Source organism: Danio aesculapii, chromosome 10 (genome assembly GCF_903798145.1).
Source record: "Danio aesculapii chromosome 10, fDanAes4.1, whole genome shotgun sequence".
Taxonomy (NCBI): domain Eukaryota; kingdom Metazoa; phylum Chordata; class Actinopteri; order Cypriniformes; family Danionidae; genus Danio; species Danio aesculapii.
In genome coordinates, this window is record NC_079444.1 from 29,617,690 (window position 1) to 29,643,051 (window position 25,362).

At 35.0% G+C, this 25,362-nt stretch overlaps 1 protein-coding gene across 13 annotated transcripts in view; it reads left to right on the forward strand.

The window, feature by feature from the left end:
* Positions 1-25,362, forward strand: part of dlg2 (discs, large homolog 2 (Drosophila)) — a 420,832-nt gene that overhangs the window by 330,840 nt on the left and 64,630 nt on the right. For 8 of the 13 annotated variants that reach the window (XM_056466770.1, XM_056466773.1, XM_056466771.1 and 5 more), the window contains 3 exons: positions 7,936-8,092; positions 16,652-16,754; positions 19,942-19,986. In XM_056466770.1, the coding sequence (XP_056322745.1) occupies positions 7,936-8,092; positions 16,652-16,754; positions 19,942-19,986 (305 nt within the window). The remainder of the gene's footprint in view (positions 1-7,935; positions 8,093-16,651; positions 16,755-19,941; positions 19,987-25,362) is intronic. The other 5 variants (XM_056466772.1, XM_056466777.1, XM_056466775.1 and 2 more) reach the window with 1 other exon arrangement.

Consider the following 25,362-nt stretch of genomic DNA (forward strand, 5'->3'; position numbering starts at 1 on the left):
AACAATAAGTCACTTTTAGTCAATGATTTTATCAGCTCAAATTGCCTTGATTTTATGCTTTTAAATGAAACTTGGCTAGATGACAGCTGTAGTGCAGCAGTTCTGAATGAAACAGCTCCTTTAAACTTTGACTTTTTGAGTGTTTGCAGAGCCAATAGGAGAGGTGGAGGCATTGCTGCCCTGTTTAAAGATGTCTATGAGTGTAAACAAGTGTCATTTGGTGACTTTTTGTCTTTTGAATATCTGAGTATAGCACTAAAAGGTGCTCCACGTATCTTACTGATCATTATCTACAGACCTCCAAAATATTCTCCAGCTTTTATTGATGATTTTACAGAGCTGTTATCAATAGTAACCTCTGAATTTGACTATTTTACCATTGCTGGGGATTTTAATATTCACATTGATAATCCAGAAATCAATGCTGCAAAAGAACTGATGACTGTTTTGAACACTTTTGATCTGACTCAGCATGTTCAAGAACCCACACACAATCGTGGACACACTCTTGATCTACTTATAACTAAGGGTTTACACATTTCATCAACTGTTGTTAAGGATGTTGCACTATCTGATCATTTCTGTATTTTCTTTGATATATTGATCACTCCAGCTATTAAAGACAGATCTGTCTCTGTCAGAAAGAGATGCATAAATGAGAACACTAATGAGCAGTTTATGAAGGCCATATCGCTAGCACCAAGTATATCTGCAGACTCTGTTGATTTTCTCCTTGATTTGTTTAATTCTAAAGTTAAGAATGTCATAGATGACATTGCTCCTGTTAAAGCCAAGAATATAACTAGCAGCCAAAGGGGATCTTGGACGAAGTCCCCAAAATTAAAAATGACGAAAAGACAGTGCAGAAAAGCTGAGCGTATGTGGAGAAAGACGAAACTAGTAGTCCATTATAATATCTATAAAGACAGTCTTCGTGCTTTTAATATGGAACTAAAAACTGCTAGGCAGACTTTCTTTTCAAGCCTTATAAACAGCAACGTAAACAATGCTCGTAAACTCTTTGCAACGATAGAGAAACTCACAACCCCCCCCAGTCGGATTCCCAGTGAGCTACTCTCTGAAAGCAAATGTAATGAGTTTGCTCATTTCTTTACTGACAAGATCAATAATATCAGAAAGGCAATCAGCTCATCCAATCAGCCAAGTTGTGTCGACGTCAGACTAGCTCAACCACAACTTAAGAAATCAGACATTATGTCCGATTTCATGGCAATTAATGGCAAAATCTTAGAAGAGATCGTGCAAATTATGAAAACATCAACCTGCAGTCTCGACACGCTCCCCACATCATTCTTTAAAACGGTGTTGACCTGCTTAGAAATGGATCTTCTAAAAGTGGTAAATGCTTCACTTCTCTCAGGGAATTTTCCTAACTCACTTAAAACTGCAGTTGTTAAACCCCTCTTGAAGAAGAGCAACCTGGATAACACCATATTGAGCAATTACAGGCCCATCTCAAATCTCCCTTTCATTGGCAAAATCATTGAAAAAGTTGTCTTTAACCAGGTTAACAAGTTCTTAAACTTCAAGGGGTGTTTAGACAATTATCAATCTGGTTTCAGACCACATCACAGTACAGAGAGCGCCCTTATAAAGATAATCAATGACATCCGCCTAAATACAGATTCAGGCAAACTAACAGTGCTGGTACTGCTCGATCTCAGTGCTGCATTTGACACTGTCGATCACAGCATACTTCTGGATAGGCTGGAAAACTGGGTTGGGCTGTCTGGGACGGTCCTCAAATGGTTCAGATCTTACCTTGAAGGAAGAGGTTACTATGTCAGTATAGGTGACCATAGGTCAGGGTGGACACCCATGACATGTGGAGTCCCACAAGGCTCGATTCTGGCACCACTCCTGTTCAACCTTTATATGCTCCCTCTGAGCCAAATAATGAGAAAGAACCAAATCTCCTACCACAGCTATGCTGATGACACTCAGATCTACCTAGCCTTACTGCCTAATGACTACAGCCCCATTGACACCCTCTGCCAATGCATTGATGAAATTAACAATTGGATGTGCCAAAACTTTCTTCAGTTAAACAAAGAGAAAACTGAAGTCATTGCGTTTGGGAACAGAGATGAGGTTCTCAAGGTGAATGCGTACCTTGGCTCTAAGGGTCAAACAACAAAACATAAGGTCAAGAATCTTGGTGTGACTCTGGAGTCAGATCTGAGTTTCAATAGTCATATCAAAGCAGTTAGTAAATCAGCATACTATCATCTCAAAAATATTGCAAGAATTAGATGCTTTGTTTCCAGTGAAGACTTAGAGAAACTTGTTCATGCTTTTATCAGCAGCAGGGTGGATTACTGTAATGGCCTCCTCACTGGCCTTCCCAAAAAGACAGTCAGACAGTTGCAGCTCATCCAGAACGCTGCGGCCAGAATTCTGACCAGAACCAGGAAATCAGAGCACATCACACCTGTCCTCAGGTCTTTACACTGGCTCCCAGTCACATTTAGAATAGATTTTAAAGTATTATTACTGGTCTATAAATCACTAAATGGCCTAGGACCTCAATACATTACAGATATGCTCACTGAATACAAACCTAACAGATCACTCAGATCTTTAGGATCAAATAGATTAGAAATCCCAAGAGTTCAGTCAAAGCAGGGTGAATCGGCTTTCAGCTACTACGGCCCTCGTTGCTGGAATCAGCTTCTAGAAATGATCAGATGTGCTCCAACATTAGGCACATTCAAATCAAGACTGAAAACACATCTGTTTAGCTGTGCCTTTACTGAATGAGCACTGTGCTACGTCCGACTACTATGTTTTTCTCTTCTTTTTAATTCTTTTATAACACATTTTATCAGCTTTTATTTTATTTTTATTCTTACCATTTTTATGTTTGTTTTTATTTCTCTTATAATTGTTTCTTTTATTCCTGTTTATGTAAAGCACTTTGAATTGCCACTGTGTATGAAATGTGCTATATAAATAAACTTGCCTTGCCTTGCCTTGCCTTGCCATAATATGTGACCCTGGATTACCTTATGAAACCTTATGTTGCATGCATGGCTATATTGTTGGAAAAGGACAAAAATAAATACACTGGATGAGTCAAAATAATGGATATAATAAATATGCTAAAATCATTAGAATATTAAGTAAAGATCCTCGTCCATGAATTCTGTTCTGCAAATCTATTAAAGCCTAAATTTTGAATAGTAATGTGCACTGCTAAAAACGAAGATTGGACAACTCTAAAAGTTATTTTCTAAATATTTCCATTTTTTTATCTTTTAACCCTCTGATTTCAGATTTTCAAATAGTAGTAAACCAGTTAAATATTGTCCTATCAACATACCATACATTAACAAAAGAATGTTTATTCGGTTTTAGATGATGTATAAATCTTTATTTTCAATAATGGACATTTATGACATTTAGGAATCTATTCACCTTATTCTCCACGTACGAGTTTGAATGTCTTTGGCTCGAGACTTCTGGTCTCATTCACTTCCATTCATTTTTAGATGTTAAAAACAGTTCCATCTGCTGCTTGATGTTGCAAACTGATATTTTCTTATTATATGATTCTGCTTTGTCTGTATCGTCATGCACAAATGCGTGTTTGTAGAGCAAGTAGTTTGACAGTTTCCTGCAGTTTATCATTTCTAGTAATTTGTCCCATAGGCAACTGAATCAGAAGTTCTAAACAAACGAGTGCACTTCCGCATTGAAGAATAAGGTCAATAGTAATAATAATAATAATAATAATAATAATAACAACAACAGGGAGTGACAGAGTGTCTCAAAAAGCTGTACCATTCCCAAATCTGTTTCTCTGAACTACATTTTCAAAAAGTAGTAAATCAATAGTTTATTTGTTAAACAAAAAAAGAAAAAGATAAATATATATGCTTAAAACCTAATTAAACTAAAAACTATACCAATCACATTTTTAAAAATTATTCAGTTATTTATTTGTTTATTTATTTTATTAATGGACTCCATTTTACAAGAAAGTGCTATTAAAACTTTCCACTTTTACCTCAAATTTCATGATTATTTTAATATGTTTTGTTTCCTTTCTTGGTAGTTATTTGTGAATTTTATTAGCAGGTTCTCTGCCAAAAGTGGTGGGGAGTAATTTGTTAAAAAGCAGGATTAATGACACAATCAGGATCATCACACACCGATTACATGTTCACTTGATCAACTACTGATGCAACTAGTTAATCTTCTGCTGGCAAGGTTTTTAAAAAAAGCTAATTTAATGCGAGATTATCATGGATTCTTAAAATGTCTGAAATTTCACAAAATGTTAGGCCTTTAAAGGTCTTAAATTTACTGAACTATTGTGTTGTAGGTCTTAAATCAAATAAATGAATCTTAATTTTTCTTTATCCATGTAAAGTTACCCAATCAGGCCAACAACCATCCAATCACCAAACATCCATATCAATAAAACTTTTAACAAAACTCTATTTATAACTAATATTATGATAGCTAATTTAACAGCTTTATAACCAATATAGTTTTATTATCTTCATTACAATAACATTTGTTTTAAAGTTCTCTGTTTGTTTATAGACCATATACAGTAGGGTGATGGACACTGACCTGGATAGACTGTTGTGCACATATTTAGTTAAAATAGTGTTGGGATAATTTATCAATTCCATGCGTGTTCAATAAAAAAAGGAAAAAAAGGAGAGGTTTTTCTTCAATGTCAAACATATTTGTAATGTATTGGATGCAAATGAATAATTCGATTCACAGAATTCTGGTATCTTCAATGCAATACAAAAGTTGCATTCAGGAAGTGCGCAACAGTTTTCATCTCCTGACTCCTGACATCTCCTGAGTTTAGTGAAATTTGTCACTTGTCAATCATTCTCTGGTCCTTTATTGGACGCACCCATACATACATCCTTTTTTTCTATGAATTCTCTGCTCAACATTAAAAGCATAAGACTTTCTCCGCTTGGTTAGGCCTTCTCAACTACACATGTTCTGTTTTCAGTTTTAACACATATATGCTGACAGGAAGTTTAGCTGCAGAGCTCAAGTTAATTTTAGACAATCAGGCCTTTGCATCTCTATCAGCTCCAAGTACTTCTGCAAAAATGCTTCATTAGTGCAAAGAATGCAAAGAACATCACACTCAACAGAAGTTCAGTTAATATATCACCTTTAAGCAAAACAAATACAGTTGTTTAATGAAAAGTAAACCTACAAAAACCTTTGTAATTCCTTTTTCCCAACAATAGTTTTAAGGTTATCTTGGGGGGAAAAGGAGTATGTATGCAAGGTTTGCTTGTTTTGACATTATTTAAAACATGTGGCTAAGAAATAACTCATTAGAATTTTTGATAGTGTAAGTAAAAATCATTTCCGCTGTTACCAACTGGGCCATTAGGAAATATTCGTAGCATTTGACCCTCTATAAGTCTTAAATTTCACTCATAATGTTCTTAAAAAGGTCTTAAAAGTGTTGAATTTGACCTGGTGAAACCTGCAGAGACCCTGTAATGATTATACACCATTAACATTTTCATGTAAAATTTACAGTAGCTTACTGGCAGCAGTTTGCTATTTACATTTACAGCAGCATTTATCTTGCTGTATATGTATTTGCAGAATGGTATGTGTATTGTTACTGTAAAATAGACAGTCATTTTCACAATGCAACTTTAAAATACAGTAACATACTGCATAACTGTCCCACAGTAAAATATAGTTCATATTATAGTTAAATACTGTGTAATTTACACAAATCAGTGCAAAAAACAACAACAACGTGTTCACATTTGGTGTGCTGCAGCCTGGCTTAGTTTGTTTGTCTTTATGGCCTGAAGAGCGTCTTTGAGTCAAACAGACGTGCTGGAAGATGTTAAAGTGGCAGTGAGAGAGAAAGAAGGCCTGCCTCATAACTAGGTCAGAGAGAGAAGCTAGTGCTAACGGATTAGCCTTCTGTTCTAGAATAGCTCCATCTCCAGAGTTGTCTGTTTGTATTATCATCTGTAAACTCACAGATTGTGTACGGCCACATTTCAAGTGTATCTGACAGACGTGTCACAGCTCAGGGTATCTGCTGCTTTGATTGGTCACACTTGACAGGATGATGGCCCACTGTCAGGATCCTGTGACTAACTGAAAGAGCGCGAGATATGTGGATCCGACTTTTTTGGAACATTTGAACACTGTTTGGATTATGTTTCAGCACTGTCTGGGATTCACAATCTGATTGAGACATATACTGCTGGTCAGAAGTCTAAAAGATTGTTTGTGTTGAAGATAACTGCTTAATTTATTACATAACATAACTTTACAAATGAGCATCAGTGGCGCAGTGGGTTGCACGATCGCCTCACAGCAAGAAAGTCGCTGGTTCGAGTCCCGGCTGGGTCAGTTGGCATTTCTGTTTGGAGTATGCATGTTCTCCCCCTGCTGGCGTGGGTTTCCTCCGGGTGCTCCGGTTTCCCACACAGTCCAAAGACATGCGGTGCAGGTGAATTGAATAAACTAAATTGGCTGTAGTGTATGTGTACGTATGTGTGTGAATGTGTGTATAGATGTTTCCCAGTATTGGGTTGCAGCTGAAAGGGCATCCGCTGCGTTAAACATATGCTGGATAAGTTGGCGGTTCATTCCGCTGTGGCGACCCCAGATTAATAAAGGGACTAAGCTGAAAAGAAAATGAATGAATGAATAATACAGAGTTTTCATAACTTATTCAGGGTATCCCCAAAGTCTTAAGTCTTAAATTGTCTTAAAACTCAAAAGCTAAATTTTAGGCCTTAAAAAGTCTGAAATATTGTGTTGTAGGTCTTAAATCTTTTTTTAACAGGTCTTAATTTTCTTTTGTTTACATATAGTTGGCCATTAACACCCATACAATCACCAACAATCCCAATATCAATAAAACTTGTAACTTTTATATAAAACAGCATTTAATTACGTTCCTTACAGTAACATTTGCTTAAAGTTCTCCATTTATTTACTACTGAGGATACTGACCTATATATTTATTATTATTAATTAATTATTATTGTATTATTATATTATAATTATAATATATTATTTTATTATATGTATTAAAGTATAATCATTTTTAGATAGGGCAAGAGAAAATCTTTTTCATTTGGATTATTTGAGAAAAATCCCTAGCATTAAGCCCTGTCTAAGTCTAAAATTTTATTCATAATGATCTTAAAAATGTCCTAAAGTCTTAAATTTAACTTGATAAAAGCGGTGGAAACCCTGTTAATATAATGCATGTAATTAAATTAAAGTGCTACTATATATTATAATGTTATAATTAATGTTATTAACATCATAATTGTTTGTTGATTATCATAATTATAATAAATTGTTATTAATGTTATTAAATCTGTTTTATTTAAAATCATAAAGGGATTTATTTAAAACAAAAGATAAAATTAAATATTTTACAAACATTCCTAAACATTTTTTAAAGCTATTTTAAATTGACGCATGTGAATTTTATTTAAATAAATTTTAATAATAAACACTATTCCAATAAAAATAAAAATAATTTTATGGCGATATCATAGCAAATATATAAAAAATAAATCAATAATAAATATTTAAAACTAGCCATATGTTATATTTTTTTAATATACTCAGTAGCACATACTGTCTGTCATAGTATATACTGTATGAAGCGTGAGTGTGTGAGGCTGTGCGTCTTCTCCGTTTCTAGGAAACCGGTCAGAAATGGGACAAATAAGCTCATAAGTGGAGCAGCCCCCAATAGATGTCAGCCATTGTAGCTCGACTGCACTGTAGACGGTTTTGGACAGACCCAGGAGTGTGGACGCGTCTGCTTGTGTGTGTGTGTGCACGAGTTGTGTGTATGTTTACACCATCGGTGGAGATGCTGAGCCCAACGGACTCTGAGCTCATGTATTATCTGAACTGTGTGTACAGGGAGCCCAGGAAGATCGTCCTCCACAAGGGCTCCACCGGACTGGGCTTCAACATCGTGGGAGGAGAAGATGGAGAAGGCATTTTCGTCTCCTTCATCCTGGCTGGAGGGCCTGCCGACCTCAGTGGAGAACTGCGCAGAGGAGACCAGATCCTGTCTGTAAGTGGACACCATGAAATAAACACAAATGTTGAACTGTTTATCATGAGCTGATAATGTCACAGTCATCATCACAGGGTGCGTCGGTCTTAGTGGTTGCTTTTCAAATGTGGGTTTAGCATTTGTTAGTAATACATAATATATGTTCCAAAGATCATGGAACGATTTCATATTTGTGCAAAATTAATCTTCGCACCATTTGGGAGGAGACTTTTTACGTATAATGTTCAAATTGTAATAATAGCTCTTTTATATGACCTTCATTCTTTAACTTTTATATTTGAGTGTTGCAGTTGTGAGCATTCTTGGGCAAGCAGGCCTAAATGTTTTAGGAGGTAATAATTAAATTAAAAATTATTGTTTTCTATAGTATGAACAAGTATATTAGCATTTAGATAATTTATTTGCGCGAAATAACAATAGGTTAATATAATGTATTCTATGTTTTGTACTTTAAATATTGGAGAAAGAAATTAAATATATAAACTATTTAAAATAAATACATAAATAAATAAAACACACACACACACACATATATATATATATATATATATATATATATATATATATATATATATATATATATACACATATATTTGAAGTCAGAATTATTAGCCCCCTGTTAAGCCAATTTGTTTTCAACCCAATTTCTGTTTAACAGAGAGAAGACTTTTTTTTTAACACAATTCTAAACATAATAGTTTTAATAACTCATTTTTAATAACTGATTTATTTTATCTTGCCATGATGACAGTAAATAATATTTCACTAGATATTTTTCGAGACACTTCTATACAGCTTAAAGTGACATTTAAAGACTTAACTAGGTTGATTATGGTAATTAGGCAAGTTATTGAATAACGATGGTTTGTTATGTAGAAAAATAATAAACAGCTTAAAGAGGCTAATAATTTTGACTTTAAAATGTTTTTTAAAAAATTTAAAACTGCTTTTATTCTAGCTGAAATAAATCAAATAAGAAAACATATTATCAGACATACTGTGAAAATTAAAAGGGTTTAATAATTCGGATTTTTACTGTATGTGTGTATATATATATATATATATATATATATATAGAGAGAGAGAGAGAGAGAGAGAGAGAGAGAGAGAGAGAGAGATTTGGTTCTCAGAAATAACGAACATTTTCAGTTGTTGAGGCATGGTTATTCCAACATATATTTATTTCTTAAGTTTAAGTTAAAAGATTACATGAAGTAATTAATTAGTTTTTTTTTTTATTAAAACGAATAATTCAATTCAATTTTAAGTAGATTAAACATAGAACTATCAAATTGTCCAAATCTAATTTAAGAATTTTGTTGTTTCATTTTATATAAGTAGTTTGAACAAAGAGCAGACATCATTTTTAAATGTAATTATTGTATTATATATAAACATTTCCTCAGTATTTACAGTCAGAAAACATGGAATATTACATATTGACATACTATCATTTTCTAAAAATAAATGATTATGTGAAATTCTGAATGTTTTTGTAAAAACATTTTACTCAAAACGTACTGATTAATAACAATTCCATAGAACAAATAACAAGCTTAAGTGGTCTCCTCAAGTTAATAGTGCAAAACGTGCTGAACAGCAGGTGGCGCCATCACAACATTTTGTGAACCCTACAGATCATAACCCAAAAACACTTTCCTTTTTTGTTGCTTAAATTGGGTCTATTCTTAACTCAAAACTCCACCATTACCACCATTCCTCTATCTGGATTTTAATTTCTCTCCACACAAGTTTTTTACCCCAGATATTCCGCTAAAATTTTTTGGCAGTGTTTTAATTGCACCTCTCAGTGAAACAACCCAGAGCAGCAATCCTCTCCAGTAGCTGCTTTCCTGTTACTGATCTCATCATTTATGTTGATCAGAGCTTCATCAAAACGCACTGGTCGTAATCAGACCCTCCATCCTGATTCTTGCCGCAATTACTGTCGCTGCCACTTGAGTGGAGAGCAATCACGCTCTGCCTCCTCAGGACACTGATTAGAAAAGCAGAAAGAACAAGAGAGAGCAGAGAAATAGAGAGGGAGGGAAAAGATAATGGAGTGCTGCCCTGATTTGGAGTCTAAGAATAGATGTGGTGCACCTCCTGAGTTCACACTGTTAAATGAGCATTAGGACAGGCTGGAGGCACCCCGAGACACACACACAAACACGCACACACTCCCACTATACTGCTGTGATCTCATGTTGACTTGTGTTTGTGGTCCTAAACCTGGTGTCACACTAGATCATATTTTGTTAGCTGAATTTAATTCGAAATGATATAAATCACATTTGTTAAAGGGGTGGTCAACATTTGTTAAAGGGGTGGTCAACTACAATATCATATTTGAAATTTTTGTTGATATGTAATATAGCTGTGTAAACATTAACAACATCTCTGAATGTAATACGGCCAAAGATCAATTGACATTGGCTTTTACAGAGTTAGCTTAGCGAAGCCTACAGCGAATGAAGTTTGGGGACTACAAAAAAATACATCCGGGTTAGTGAGATCAAAAATGCTTCAGGCGCATTTACCATGCTCATACACCCCACGCAGCGAAGGTACGTGTCCAGAGGCTCTGTAATGTTATAGCAGAGAAAGCTAAAATGGCGTCCTAATGCTGCTATTTCAACAGAGCTTGTTCTGTTTCTGTATTTAGGCTTCCAAAGGACACGCACAAAGATAATTAGTTAAAATTAGTCTAGAATTAGTTAGAGAATAAGTTCCAGAGAATTATATATATATATATATATATATATATATATATATATATATATATATATATATATATATGTATATATATATATATATATATATATATATATATATATATATATATATATATATATAGCTAGCATTTGATAAAGGACAGCTTCCAGAATCTCTCCTAGTTCAGTGCTGGATTCGGCTAAAAACAGCAGCTCCAAACAGAATAGCTGAAGCGCAATGTTTATGAAAAGTTGGGGGGGTGGGGGGAAGGCAGGCCAGATAGACTGTCAGCTCCCGGTCTTCCCTATGGCCAGTCCGTCCCTGCTCTGGACCACTCCTTTAAGACTTGAAAATATGTGACTGTACAATTAATTTTATACTGTTACATGGTACTAACCGTAAACCTAACTCACATATAGTTAGTACAGTTAGCTAATTATTAATACAGCAGTAAATTAACAGTTACACCGTAGCAAGGACACATTTAAATGAAAATGTAACCTTAATTTGTGTATAAACTATGTTTGTTTTTGGTTGGTATACAGTTAGTAAGCTTCTCTTTCAGGATAACCTCCTAGCTTAGCATAATGCTAGCTAAAGAGTAGTCACTATGTTTTTGATTAGGATTGAGGAAGGTTTAGGTTATGTTTTATGATAAAATCAGGACATTTATAATTTAATAATAATAACGGTTTTTAATTTATGAACAGCTCAACTACTGGGAGATGCAGTATAATTCTCAATTTGTTTTAAATCATAAACTACATATATTAGTACAATACCATTCAATCATTTGGATTTTTTTATATAATATTACAAAAAAATTTAAATAAGCACTGTTTTTAAATTAATGAAATAAGCCTGAAACGTATGTATTTACATAGAAATATTAATAAACACAACTGTTTTAAATAAGGATGACTGAAATAAACCAAGTCAACATAGATTGTGTGACACTGAAGATCAGATTAATAATACTGAAAGTAAAAAGTCTGTTATAAATTGCATTTTGAAATGTTCTTATTTTTAGTAATATTTTACAATAGTAAGATTGTGGATTAAAGACTTGCAGCTTTGTTGAGTATTTGTTTCAGAATTAAAATAAAAAAAACAAAATTACATTTTCATGGCCTCAAACCTTTGTCGTCTGCTTTTAAAAAAGGTACTGTACATGCACAAAAGTGGTTGTCGGACATGATTAATTTATTCCACAAATAAAAGTGACCAGTAAGGGGGAGATACTGAGATCATATAAACAGTAATTAAAGCATGTATTAATGAACTGTCAGTTTCTGCATATTTCTCACAATTATTATTAATTTACTGTATATGCAAAACGTTTTAACAAGGAAAAATGTTTGCACCTTTTAAAGAGATAGTACACTCAATAATGTAAAACAAATATTATTTTGTTTATTTGCTGTTAAACTGTGGTTCTTGTATATTTATAACCTGCAAATTGAAAGCTATTGGAATTTTGAGAGTGAAAAACATATTTAAAACAAAACATAATTTTTTTTTTTGTTGTTGTTGTTTGTTTGTTTTGTTTTTTTAGTAATATTGTTGTTAGTTTTTTTACTCTCTGCATTTTATAAACCACCGAGGACCACAATTTCAGCAAAAAATAAAATAAAATCTTCTTCATTGTCCTACTCAAGTCAACAAGTCTGAATTCTGCTCCTTACCGGGTGTAAACTGATCCTTTAACATTCCTTTTTTGGGAGATAAACTATTACTTCATCAACAGTTTGACTACAACACCTGCTTCAGGTTTATGTGTCAGTAAAATACAACCGGTCTCAACCTGCTTGATCTTTAAATGCCTCAGTCAGGGTCACAGACAAAGCTTATGATGCACACAGCATAGCTAAACTCATATTTTGGAGGAGCTCGCAGATTACTTTGTGGTCCAGTTGTTGCAGACTTTGGCCTACAGGCTTTTGCCGCCCACTGATCCTCCACTGTAGGATTTTCAAACGCCGTCTGGATCACAGCAGGCCTTTCTAGCGCCAGATCACTCCAGGCTTCTCTGCAGCAAGATAGCGCATTTTTTAAAAGTTAACCAATGTTAAATAGAAATTCAACAGAGAGCTTTAATACTGACAGGATTGTATGCTTTAGGTATACTTACACCACAGGTCAAATGTTTGGGATCAGTAGGACTTCTTTTGTGTTTTTAAAAGTAGCCTATTATGCTCACCAAAGCTGCAATTATATATTTAAATTCATTGATTCATTCATTCATTTTCCTTCGGCTTAGTCGCTTTATTCATCACATGGCGCCACAGCGGAATGAACCACCAACTTATGTTTCAGCATATGTTTCACACAGAGAATTCCCTTCCAGCTGCAACACAGTACTGGGAAACATCCATAAACACTCATTCACACACATACACTACGACCAATTTAGTTTCATCAATTTACCTATAACACATGTCTTTGGACTGTGGGGGAAACAGGAGCACCTGGAGGAAACCTACATGAACACGGGGGGAACATGCAAAACTTCACACAGAAACGCCAACTTACCCAGCCGAGACTCGAACCAGTGAACTTCTTTCTGTGATGCGACAGTGCTAACCACTGAGCCACCATGTTACCTCATGTTTTTTGTTATTATTTGTTGTTTTTTATATATTAAATCTTTTTAATGTGCTATTTCTATTTAATTTCTATGTTATAATGATGTCTTAAGACGTACGCGACACTAGAAACTGAAGTAAATTAAGCTTTGATTAATATGTCACAACATTACTTTTTTGTTTTATTTTATTTTCGATCAAATAAATAATTAAATTCAGATTTTATTTTATTTTTTTCTTTCAAAACAGTAGAAATACTTTTAACTGGTATTGTATATAGTACTGTTACCGACGGCGAGCTCTGCCTAAAGTGGTACGGCACATTTTAGACAGTCTGAGTGTGAAGGAGAGTTGATTTCAGGTTAACTTTATGGTAATGAGCTATGATAACAGGGTTTGGCGGCAACATATTGGAATGTACAAGTCCACCTCTTGAAAGGATTCCAGAAAATGTGGTCATATAAACTTTGTTTCCGATTACATTAGTTCCCAAGCAAAGGAAAATAGAGGTTGATTATTCCTATGTGAGATGTGCACAAATTGACATTAACGTGAAGACCAAGGCTATTCACTGTCTTCTCTAAACAGCATGTTGAAACTAGACTAGCACTTAAACCTGAACACAAAAACCTCACAATACAAACAGCTTTTGATTGGTTTATTTTGTTAGAAAACATAACATTTTTTCGATTGTCAGAGTGCCAACAAAGTGTGAATACTGACGCTCTCGTCCGCGGCGGTGTGAACACATGGCAGGGCTCTAGAGTGGAACCTAATTTCTCAAATATGCGTCTATTGCACACTTGAGTTTTTTATTTCAAATGGAGACGCACGGCTTGCGCACTCAAACAGAGATTGGTGCGCACGCGGTGCCACAAGCTTGCATTTTCCAGGCACGCCTAGCATTTAAAAGGGCTTATCTCACTTTAACGTGTTCAGTGTGTTCGTGCTTAACCTCCCACAATAATATCTAGCTGTAAGCAGCAGTTTGCATTCTTATAACACTGTGGGCCCTATCATATCTTAATTTTCCTGTTTTGTGCCATGTTGTTTAAATGGCAAATCCATTTGCGCCACTTTGTGGACTCATGGGTGTTTCGGTCTAGAAAAGAGGTGTGTTAACGCACATTGTTGGCACGTTGCTATTTTGAGGAACTAAAATAGACTGTGCAATAGACCAGCTGAAAGCAGGTCTAAAGTCTAGCGCAGAGCGTGTTAGTTGTGTGCCTCTCTCTCTTACACATTGCTTAAAACATGCAGGATGTACGTCAATACGCAAATATCTTTACAAATAAAAAAGAATTAATATATTTAAAATATATTTTTTAAATTGTTACTTTTTACATAAATATAAATTCACTGCCTTCATGCCTCCTTCATCTCGGGGGGCTTTTTTTAGTTCATTCATGACAATTTGCATTGGTATAATGTTGTTATGATTAGTAGTATTATTTATTTTATGCATATTTATATTAGTTTGAATAAAAAACAAGCTTAGATTTTCCCACCTGTAAGGTTTTGGACCAAATGGGGCAAAGCATGTGTACTTGGATAAAACTCAGTTTTTTGACCACACTTCGTTATTATTGTTCATCATTCGTTTGCTTCGTAAAGTGAATTTAGAAATAGTTTTGAAACAAATCTTTGCGCTTAACAAACAAAATTGATTATGTAGGCTTATGGATGTCTGTGCGTACAACACGTTTCCTTATCCACAAAAAAGAGAAAGTGAAAGTAAAGGCCGATTGGAGGAGGATCATTCTTTATCCTCGTGCTGCAGATGGTCTGTTTAACTGTTTTCTCGCTAGTGAAGCTTTCAGTTTTTCCACTCACAAAGTCTGCCATGTAAATAGCAAATGCGCGCATGGCGCAATGCAACTGACTCTTAAAGGGAAATAAGAGACTCTGATTGTTTTAATGCACGTTATGTTCAAAACACACCCATAACTCATTAAGAGAATAAGCACAATCCTGTTAGACCATTCGTCGTGGCACAGAGCATATTTTTCTGTCCTTACAATAGCAAAAGGGGATTCAGACACGCCCTTAATGCTTTTGCGCCATGCGGTTTAGACTTTGCGCTTAGATCGTTAAATTAGAGCCCTGTGAATTTATGCTGCAATTGTTTTAGTTTATTATTGTTGTCATAGTTATTATTATTATTTTGATTATTTGTAGTTTGTTTACAGCTCATTTCGAATATAAACTGCTAAGGCAGTATCTGCAAAAAAATCTAATAATTGACAATCATTTTATCAAATTTCGTCACAGATATTTTTGGTTGAGCTAGTATATTTCGGTTAAACTAGTGCTTTTTTACATTGTTCAGGATGTAAATTTTTTAACTGCATTGTTAATTGCGATGTGGTCAAAAAATTGGTGCATCTAAATTTTGTTCTGGTGCCCCTTAGAAAAAATTTGGGGCACAAAGAGCCCTGCATGGTTAGCAATAAGAAACAATCATCAATCTTTTTTTAACGTGTGTTTTTGATGAAACCTCAAAAGCAAATAAAGGGCACCTATAATACAAAATCAACTTTTGGAAGCTGCTTTGACAGAACTGTGTGTCCACAGTCATACTGGAGTAATATAAGCACAACAAGTCTCTATTTTTGAATTTCCTGATGTTAAAATATGATCCATATCCCAGGGACTTTGAGGCCTACCATAACGTGACTTATGAGTGCAGTTTTAGCACCCACCAAAACAGGCTGCATTAACATGTCTATGTTAATGCAAATCCTAATTTATTTGCAAATCCTAACAGGATTTGCAAATAAACTGGCATTAAAAGATCTGTTCCAAGTTCAAAACGTTTTAAAACAGTGCGTGTTTGTAATAAAGATCCTGTAATTCATAACCACTGGAATCAGCACAGCCGCATAGTATAAGTACAACCATTTACGATGAGCAACAATACAAGAGAGAAAATAACCAAATAAAATACATCACATAAACTTACTTGGTATTTTTGACTAATGAGCTGGATCTCTGCTTCATCCCTGTGTGTTTCTGTCACTGATTTGTCTGACGTAACTCAGGTGGGAACGATGGGTGGGGAAAACCAACTCATTTGCATTTAAAGGCACAGGCTGCAAAAACAGCTACACTTTGATCTGAGCACAAAATGGGCATATTCTGCATTGTATAATAAATACATAAATGCCTAAGACTTATCTAACATCTTGTAAAAGGGGTAAAATAGGAGGCCTTTAAACTCTATTTATGATCCAATCTTGGTTGTGATTGATTTCAGGTCAATGGAATCGATCTGCGAGGTGCCACTCACGAACAAGCTGCGGCAGCGCTGAAGGGAGCAGGGCAGACGGTAACCATCATCGCCCAGTACCGGCCCGAGGGTGAGTGTGTCCATCAGCTCCTCCTGACCAAACACTGGCACTGAAGCCCACATGATTCTCACAGAACGCAGAGGTCATCTTTAGCTGCAGGCAGGGCAGAAACACAACTCACCCAGACGTTTTTGGGCCAAGTCCAGCCCGGCGCGCGCATTATTCCTCCTGACTCTTACAGAATAACAGTGCATGTGCCCTCGGAGTGTTGAGGTGCCATGTTTGATAAGTGTCAGATTGAGGCTGTGGCTGCTCTGGACTCCAGTGACCCATTCAGACGGCATGGGACGCATCACTGTAGACTCGGATCGGAGAATGTTTTTACTGGCTTATCTTACTTAAAGGTGAAGTGTGTCATGTTTTTGTTGTGGGTATACTTTGTGCTGTTCTAGTTTCATGTGGACACTGAAAATAGTCTTTTCACAGTTATTACAAAAAGAAAAGGCAGCACAACTATTTTCAGCATTGATCTCAGTTTATGAAACATTCCTTTTGCAGCAAATCAATATATTAGAATGCTTTTTCAAGGATCTGAAGACTGGAGTGGTGATGATAGATTTTTAGCTTTGAATCGCATCAATAAATAACATGTAATAATGTATATTTGATCAAATAAATGCAGCCTTGGTGAGCACAGGCAGAACATTACAACATTTTTATTGCTTTTTTATAACCCCCCCAAAACAAACTCATGCTTGCAAAGTATTTGTTTTGTAACAGAATATGATCATTTAAAATAATCCATTAGTGGTGTTAGTGAGACCAGCAGGGGGCTCTAAATCTGTGGTCTGTGTGGGTCCTAATGCCCCAGTATAGTGACGGGGACTCTATACTGCTCAGTGAGCACCGTCTTTCGGATGAGGTGTTAAACTGAGTCCTGACTCTTTGTGGTCATTAAAAATCCCAGGATGTTCTTCAAAAAAGAGTAGGGTTTTAACCCTTACATCCTGGCCAAAGTTGCCCACTGGCCTCTGTCCATCATGGCCTCCTTACCATCCTCATATCTTAAATGGCTTCATCACTCTGTCTCCTCTCCACCAATCATCTGGTGTGGTGTGCGGCCTGGCGCAATATGGCTGCCGTCACTTTATCTAGGTGGATGCTGCACACTGGGGGTGGATGAGGAGATTCCCCCCAATGTGTAAAGCGCTTTGAGTGTCCATAAAAGCGTTATATAAATGTAAGGAATTTTACATTATTATTATAATTATTATCATTAATGATGATGGTGTAGTTTCGGGGTTTTTCAGCTGGGGTCAACTAGCACATCATAACCAGCTTAACTTGCTGACGTTTGGTTTTAGTTTAGGATGGAACTTATTGCATGCATTGTTTTTTCCACCATCATTGTTTGATTTTATCATTGGACTTTTTTAATATAAAAAAGATACCAACAAATGTTATGATATTTACTTTTTCGGCTAATCAAGAACAGCAACAAACAAAGCCTAAAAACAATAGGCCAAAGTAAAAGGCTACAATTTTGACTATAAACAAATTATGGCCAGTATAGTAGTTTATTGTAGTGGTTCTGAATTCTAGTCTTCTCACTCAACCACTCTGCATATTTTGCATTTGATTTGCACCTGATTCAGAGAGAGAATCGTGATGAATCATGTTCCAATTGACAGGGTCCCTACACAGTGTTCTTTGGTCTCTGAGAACAGGAAATCTTTGCTTCACTTCAGATCATTTGTTCACATATTTGTTCAATGTCATAACATGCAGCATCATCACACACATATCGTCACCTTAGAATTATAATGTTCTATCTGACTTTTTTGTCAAAATTGAGTTATTGACATATTCTTATTAAATGACAACTTATTTACATTATGGGATGTTTTTTTGTAAGTTGTTTACATTTTAAGACTTTTTATTTAAAAAACAAATGTTACACACATACTGTTTTCCTATGGAATGCAAAAACTTTGAAGCTCAATATCTCAAAATCATTCCGAATGCAGATAGAACCTTATAATTCCAAGGTGACGATATTACACCTACTAGGGACTCATGACATACTATAATAGACCTCGTAAATAAACACAGATTAAACAGTTGGGGACGACAAACATATGTTTAACAATATAGTATGTTTGATCTGCAAACAAGTCATCTCTTGGACATAAACACTACTAACTCAATCAGCTCTTAAACTCTTGCTCATGCCTTGAGCAGAAATTGTTTAAATGTAGAGTTTAAAGCAGGGATGTCAAACTCAGTTCCTTGAGGGCCGCAACCCTGCACAGTTTAGTTCCAACCCGGCTCCAAATTACCTGTAGGTTTCAAACAAGCCTAATGCACTCAGTTAGTTTGATCAGGTGTGTTTAATTAGGGTTGGAACTAAATTGTGCAGAGCTGCGGAACTCCAGGAATTGAGTTTGACATCCCTGGTTTAAAGGGATAGTTTACCCAAAAATAAATAAATTATTATTTTTTTTTTTGGTTCAAGAGAAGAAAAAATCTCAAACAGGTTTGGAATAATTGAAGAGTGAGTAAAGGATGACTATCTGAATTTTGGGATGAACTATCTCCTTAAACTACCTTAACAGAAGTACTTTGTGCTTTAACAGAAGAAAACTACAATCAGGATATTTAGAAAGTTCAGAAACAGCAATGCTTACCAGAGTAATTTATCTGGGAGATGACTTTTTTGGACATAACAGACCTTTTTCAAACTCAATAAGCATTATTATACATTAAATGAAGTGTTCAAATCATATTATGGCCCGTTTAATGTAAATAGTCCTATTTAGCCAGTAGTTAGCAAACTCTATCTTCAAAACATGTTAAAACTTCGAAAATACTTTGGTCCAGTTTAACTGGCATGTATTATGACAGAATAAAACAAGAAAATATCTATGTGAATAAAAATGTATTCATTTAAATTAAACAAAAAACACACTCATTGACTAATAATGGAACTGGAAGTGCAGAAATGCTTTTCCGGTCTATTTGCCAATAGTTTTACCAATTCCATTTATGGCCACTAGGGGCACCAAGAAATGACGCACTTCACCTTTAAATTGCGGCGCTACAGACAGAACACAAGAAACCATATTCTCAGTTTAGGAGGCGCCGTTAGCATGAGCTGCCGGTGTGTGCTCATACAGTCTGTGATAGCGTAAGAGAGACAGATGCGGCAGCGTGGTCAGGTGTTTACTGATATGTCCTCTCTTTTTTCACCCGTCAGAACTTGCCCTGTGCTCCCCACGGCGGGCCCCGCCACCGACTGCAGGTTTGTGCCATGCGATCAGCACCAGGGTCAAGAACAGCGCCACACAGACAGACTGCACAGAGAGACAAATTCACACTTCCAATCTCACTCCTTTCCGTGAGGCTTTGGGAGTCATGCTTAGATTTGAACACTGATTTGTATTATAGAACTGGATTGCTCAGAACTACATAAAAAGCAAAGCCACTTTGTCGCCATATTGGTATTCTCGCCTATGCTCACTTTGTCTTCTGAATTAATTAACGTAATATTGTAAACATCACATACAGTAGTTCTTTATTTGGGATCAGGAAAAGAAGCTGTAATGTTCAGTAGAGAATCTTGCGAATTAATGTAGTATGTGTTTGGTCTTGGTTAACAGTAGGTGACAGTATTGCATTATTTTATTATGTTTAAACAAAGAAAACTGTTGCGTATTCAGTAATTACTGTGTTCCATTCGGAAGAACAATCATCTATGTACTAACCCCTTTAAAAAAACGACTGGAGTGACAGCTTCGAAGGAATGAAGGGTGTAGGGTTTTAAAAAATTTTTTATTTGGATCACACTTCTCCAACATCTTAATGAGACGACTAGCAGGTGTGTCCTCGTCACACTATTTGTCTGCTGATTTACACTCAAAAAAGCACACACGAAAAGATTGTTGCTTATTTAATTTATTATTTATTTATTTATCTTCCTATATACGTTTCTTTATTACTTATAAATGTAATTAATTTTATTATCCATAATTATTTTCCTTAAAACTCATTTATTAATTAATTCATTCACTTATTTATTTATAAAGTTGCCAGTTTGGAGCAACTCTTCATTATGGCAGCTATGATTGTTTTCACTCTGGAGTGCCATTCGGAGGGTGATTTATCCTGTTTAGAATGCACCAACATTCATTCATTCATTCATTCTTTTTTTTTTTCGGCTGAGTCCCTTATTAATCTGGGGTCGCCACAGCAGACTGAACCGCCAACTTATTCAGTATATGTTTTGCGCAGCGGATGCCCTTCCAGCTGCAACCCATCTCTGGGAATCATCCATACACACTCATTCATACTCATACACTATGGACAATTTAGCCAACCCAATTCACCTGTACCACTTGTCTTTCGACTGTGGGGGAAACTGGAGCACCCGGAGGAAACCTACATAAGCGCAGGGAGAACATGCAAACTCCACACAGAAACACCAACTGACCCAGCCGAGGCTCGAACCAGCAACCTTCTTGCTTCACTCATTTTCAATGCATATAACAAATTTATAATTCGGCTTGATATTTTTTTTTTCATCCTATGGTTATTTTAATAATTTTAATAATAAACCTTTAATAATCAGACAGAGGGCTGCACGGTGGTGCAGTGGGTAGCACGTTCGCCTCACAGCAAGAAGGTCGCTGGTTCGAGCCTTGGCTGGGTCAGTTGGCGTTTCTGTGTGGAGTTTGCATGTTCTCCCCATGTTGGCGTGGGTTTCCTCCGGGTGCTCTGGTTTACCCCACAAGTTCAAAGACATGTGCTATAGGTGAATTGGGTAGGCTAAATTGTCCATAGTGTATGTGTGTAAATAAGTGTATATGGATGTTTCCCAGGGATGGGTTGCAGCTGGAAGGGCATCCGCTCCGTAAAACATGCTGGATAAGTTGGCGGTTCATTCCGCTGTGGCGACCCTTGATTAATAAAGGGATTAAGCAGAAAATAAAATGAATAATTGAATAATCAGACAGAATATTCTAGCTTGAATAGAATAGACAGAATTTATAGCTTGACTGTGGATCATCTGGCTACAAGCATTCGGTTTTGAATGTCTGACCACGTTCTTCATGATCTATTCAAGTGTTATATGGCTCCATGAAACTGTCAGGTGGTGGAAAAGTGATTGGACACTTAGTAGATTAAGTAATTTTATAATCCTTTTTCAATAGGTGCTACTCCTTGCTTACAAAAAAAATCTTAAAATGTGACCATAAATAACTAAATTAGCTTTAACTGAGCCTATGAACTGATTTGACAAACTCAATGTTAAAGGCATAGTTCACTCAAAAATGAACATTTACACCCTATTTCCTCTCCCTTAAATGCTTCCTGTGATGCAGTAGACCCTTGCAGATCTTTATGAGATTGTTTCTTCTATGGAACACTGAAGAAGATATTTTTAAGAGAGCTGAAAACCTGTAACCTTCTAGCATAATGAAAACAAATACTATTGAAGTCAATGGTTATAGGTTTCCAGCTTTCTTCAAACTATCTTCTTTTGTGTTTAGATTTGGAACAAGTTAAGGGAAAGGAAATGATGACTGAATTGTCAGTTGTTTGTGTGAACTATCCCTTTAAACCTGCAAGCTTCTCAGTTTCTCAAATTTGAATCAAAATACAAGGATTAGAATACAAGCATTAGAGCTTCACTTGATTAGTAAAACCAATATGGTCGTTTGAACATTTCCAGTGGCTTCAATACAGCAGGTTAGAACGCAGTGAGCAATCCAGTCATTATATTGATCAGTGGGTCTGTAGAGCTCAGCTTCTGTCTAACTCTCTGCAGTCTGGCTGAGGATCGTGGTCTCTTTCTTGCCCCAGTGGCGGCTCTGACCATGGGCCTTTCATTCAGGGGAAGGAACAGAGAGAGACCTTGCTCTCCTGATAATCCTGTGTGCATCCTGTGTTTCCCCTGCCTGCTGCCTCACTCGATAAACTCCCGTTGTGTTTGTTTTTGGCTCTAACCCGCCTGTCCAACACAGACGGCTGCTATACTGTGCATACATGTGTAGACATTAATGCTGGAGGATCAAGACCTTTTTAGAACAATCACTTTTCTTTTGTTAATGAATGGACAAAGTAATAATTGGAATTAATGTATAATTGGAAAATAGATTGTATGGTGGATGGTATGAGATTTTAATTTTTCTTTTGTCAACAAGGCTGCATTTGATTAATGAAAAAATACAGTAAAAACTTGAAACATGTCGGTAACAATAATAACTACACACTATGAATCATCTATTAAGCTTTAGCTAATAGTTAATTCATTATTTGTTAAGCAGTAACATTACAGATGTTAGTAAGCAGTTACACAAGCTGTATTCTTGACTTATAAAGACATTTATAATGTGCTTAATGATTGTATTTTCATACTTTGACTTATAAATTGTTCATTACTAAATTCAGTATTGCATTATTTACAAACCATTTGTATTTAAGAGTAGTTGGTGGCTTTTACAGTCATCCAGAATGAGTTAGTAAATGATTAATAAACTATTCAAATCAACATTTATATATTTTATTATTCAGGCATATAGTAATGAATGTTAATAAATGCTTTATTAACTCAACTTCATGCAGTTTTGTGACCTAATCTAAAGTGAGGACTATTTATGCTTGGTAAATCCCTTATAAATGACAGGTAAAGGCTAAATAAACAATAAATGTTTGCAATCTTATATAACAAATAAAATTACTGTAAACTTTAAACATTGCTGAATAACAGGAGTGTCTAAATACAATTAGAAATAAATACAATTAAATAAAATTGGATAAAACAACAACAATATGTTAATTTAACAATATATTATGATACAACATTTTAAAGTTATTTAGCGACGTTTAAACTGTACCGTAATTTTATTTTACATAAGATTGCAAAGGTTTATTTTTCATTTCATAGTTTCATTTGTGGATCTTCAAATGAATAGATATTTATAAAGTCATTTGTTTTTTGTTTTTTTGTTTTGTTTTTTCTGTTTAGAATATACCTGAGCCTTTAATTGTCATTTATAAGGGATTTATAAAGCATAAATAGTCCTCACTTTAGATTAGGTCACAAAATTGCATGAAGTTGACTTAATAAAGCATTTATTAACATACAAATTACTGTTAATTTATGCCTGAATAATAAGATATATGAATGTTAATTTGAATAGTTTATTAATAATTTACTTCCGCATTCTGAATGATCTTAAAATAGCGCCAACTAATCTTAAATAACTAGTTTGTAAATAATGCAATACTTAATCATTTACAAATACAGTAATTAAGCTCATTATAACTGTACTTACAAGTCAAGATTAAAGTATGTGTAGCTGTATTTATAAACGGCTTACTAGCGTCTATTAATATAGAGTTAATACTTAACAGATAACGAATCTATTTGCTAATGCTTAACAGATGGTTCATTGTGTAGTTATTATAAAGTGTTGCCAACATGTCAAATATTATTACAGTTTTTCTATTTTGTTTAATTTGTTTCAGAGATGGCAAAGCTGAATTTCCAGTGTCAGGAAAGGTTGTGTTGCTTAATATTCTTTAGCGAAAGAGTTGTTTTTAGGAGTATTTGATAAATAGAAAGCTGAAAGAACACATTTTCTGTTATTTTAAATCAAATTAATACATGCTTACTGAAAAAAAAAATATTATTTTATTTTAAATTAAATCGTAATTTCTTTAAAAAAAAACTTGAATAATAGTATATGTAATATTATCCTACTGTATCTACATACTGTCTTGCAGGATGAGTCTTTTTAATAACCGGTTAATAACAGAGTTTTAGAATGATTGCAGCCTAATAATAATTTATCTATTTAATAATAATATATAATATTTAAATATGTTATTATGTTTTGTAGTAATGATATACTCTAATCGAAAGAGGAAATTGCTTACGTTTTTGCACACACATACGAGTGTATATATACAGTATATGAATTATGACTACACAGAAATACAGATATATATATATATATATATATACATATCAGGAGACACATACATATGCATATATATGTAAGTTTTGGTTCATTAAAGAGAACTAAGACAGCCTTTTTTTTCTGCATTTACACATTAAATGCATATGGTATTTGCACTTACTGGGTTATTAATAGGGGCTAAGCCTAAACTCAACCAATGTAGTTGTATTTACAGTGCATCCGGAAAGTATTCATAGCGCTTCACTTTTTCCACATTTTTTATGTTACAGTTTTATTCCGAAATGGATTAAATAAATTTATTTCCTCAAAATTCTACACACAATACCCCATAATGACAATGTGAAAAAATATTTCCTGAAATTGTTGCAAATTTCTTAAAAATAAAAAAAACCTGAAAAATCACATGTACATAAGTATTCACAGCCTTTGCCATGAAGCTCTAAATTGAGCTCAGGTACATTCTGTTTTCACGGATCATTCTTGAGATGTTTAAGCTTAATTGGAGTTAACCTGTGGTAAATTCAGTGTATTGGACATGATTTGAAAAGCCATACACCTGTGTATGTGAAGCGCTATGAATACTCTCCGAATGCACTGTAAATTACTAGGTAAAACACTTTTGGTATACACTGTAAAATAGAATTCTGTATATCTGTTACGATTTTAATTTGTCTACATTTAGGAGTATATCG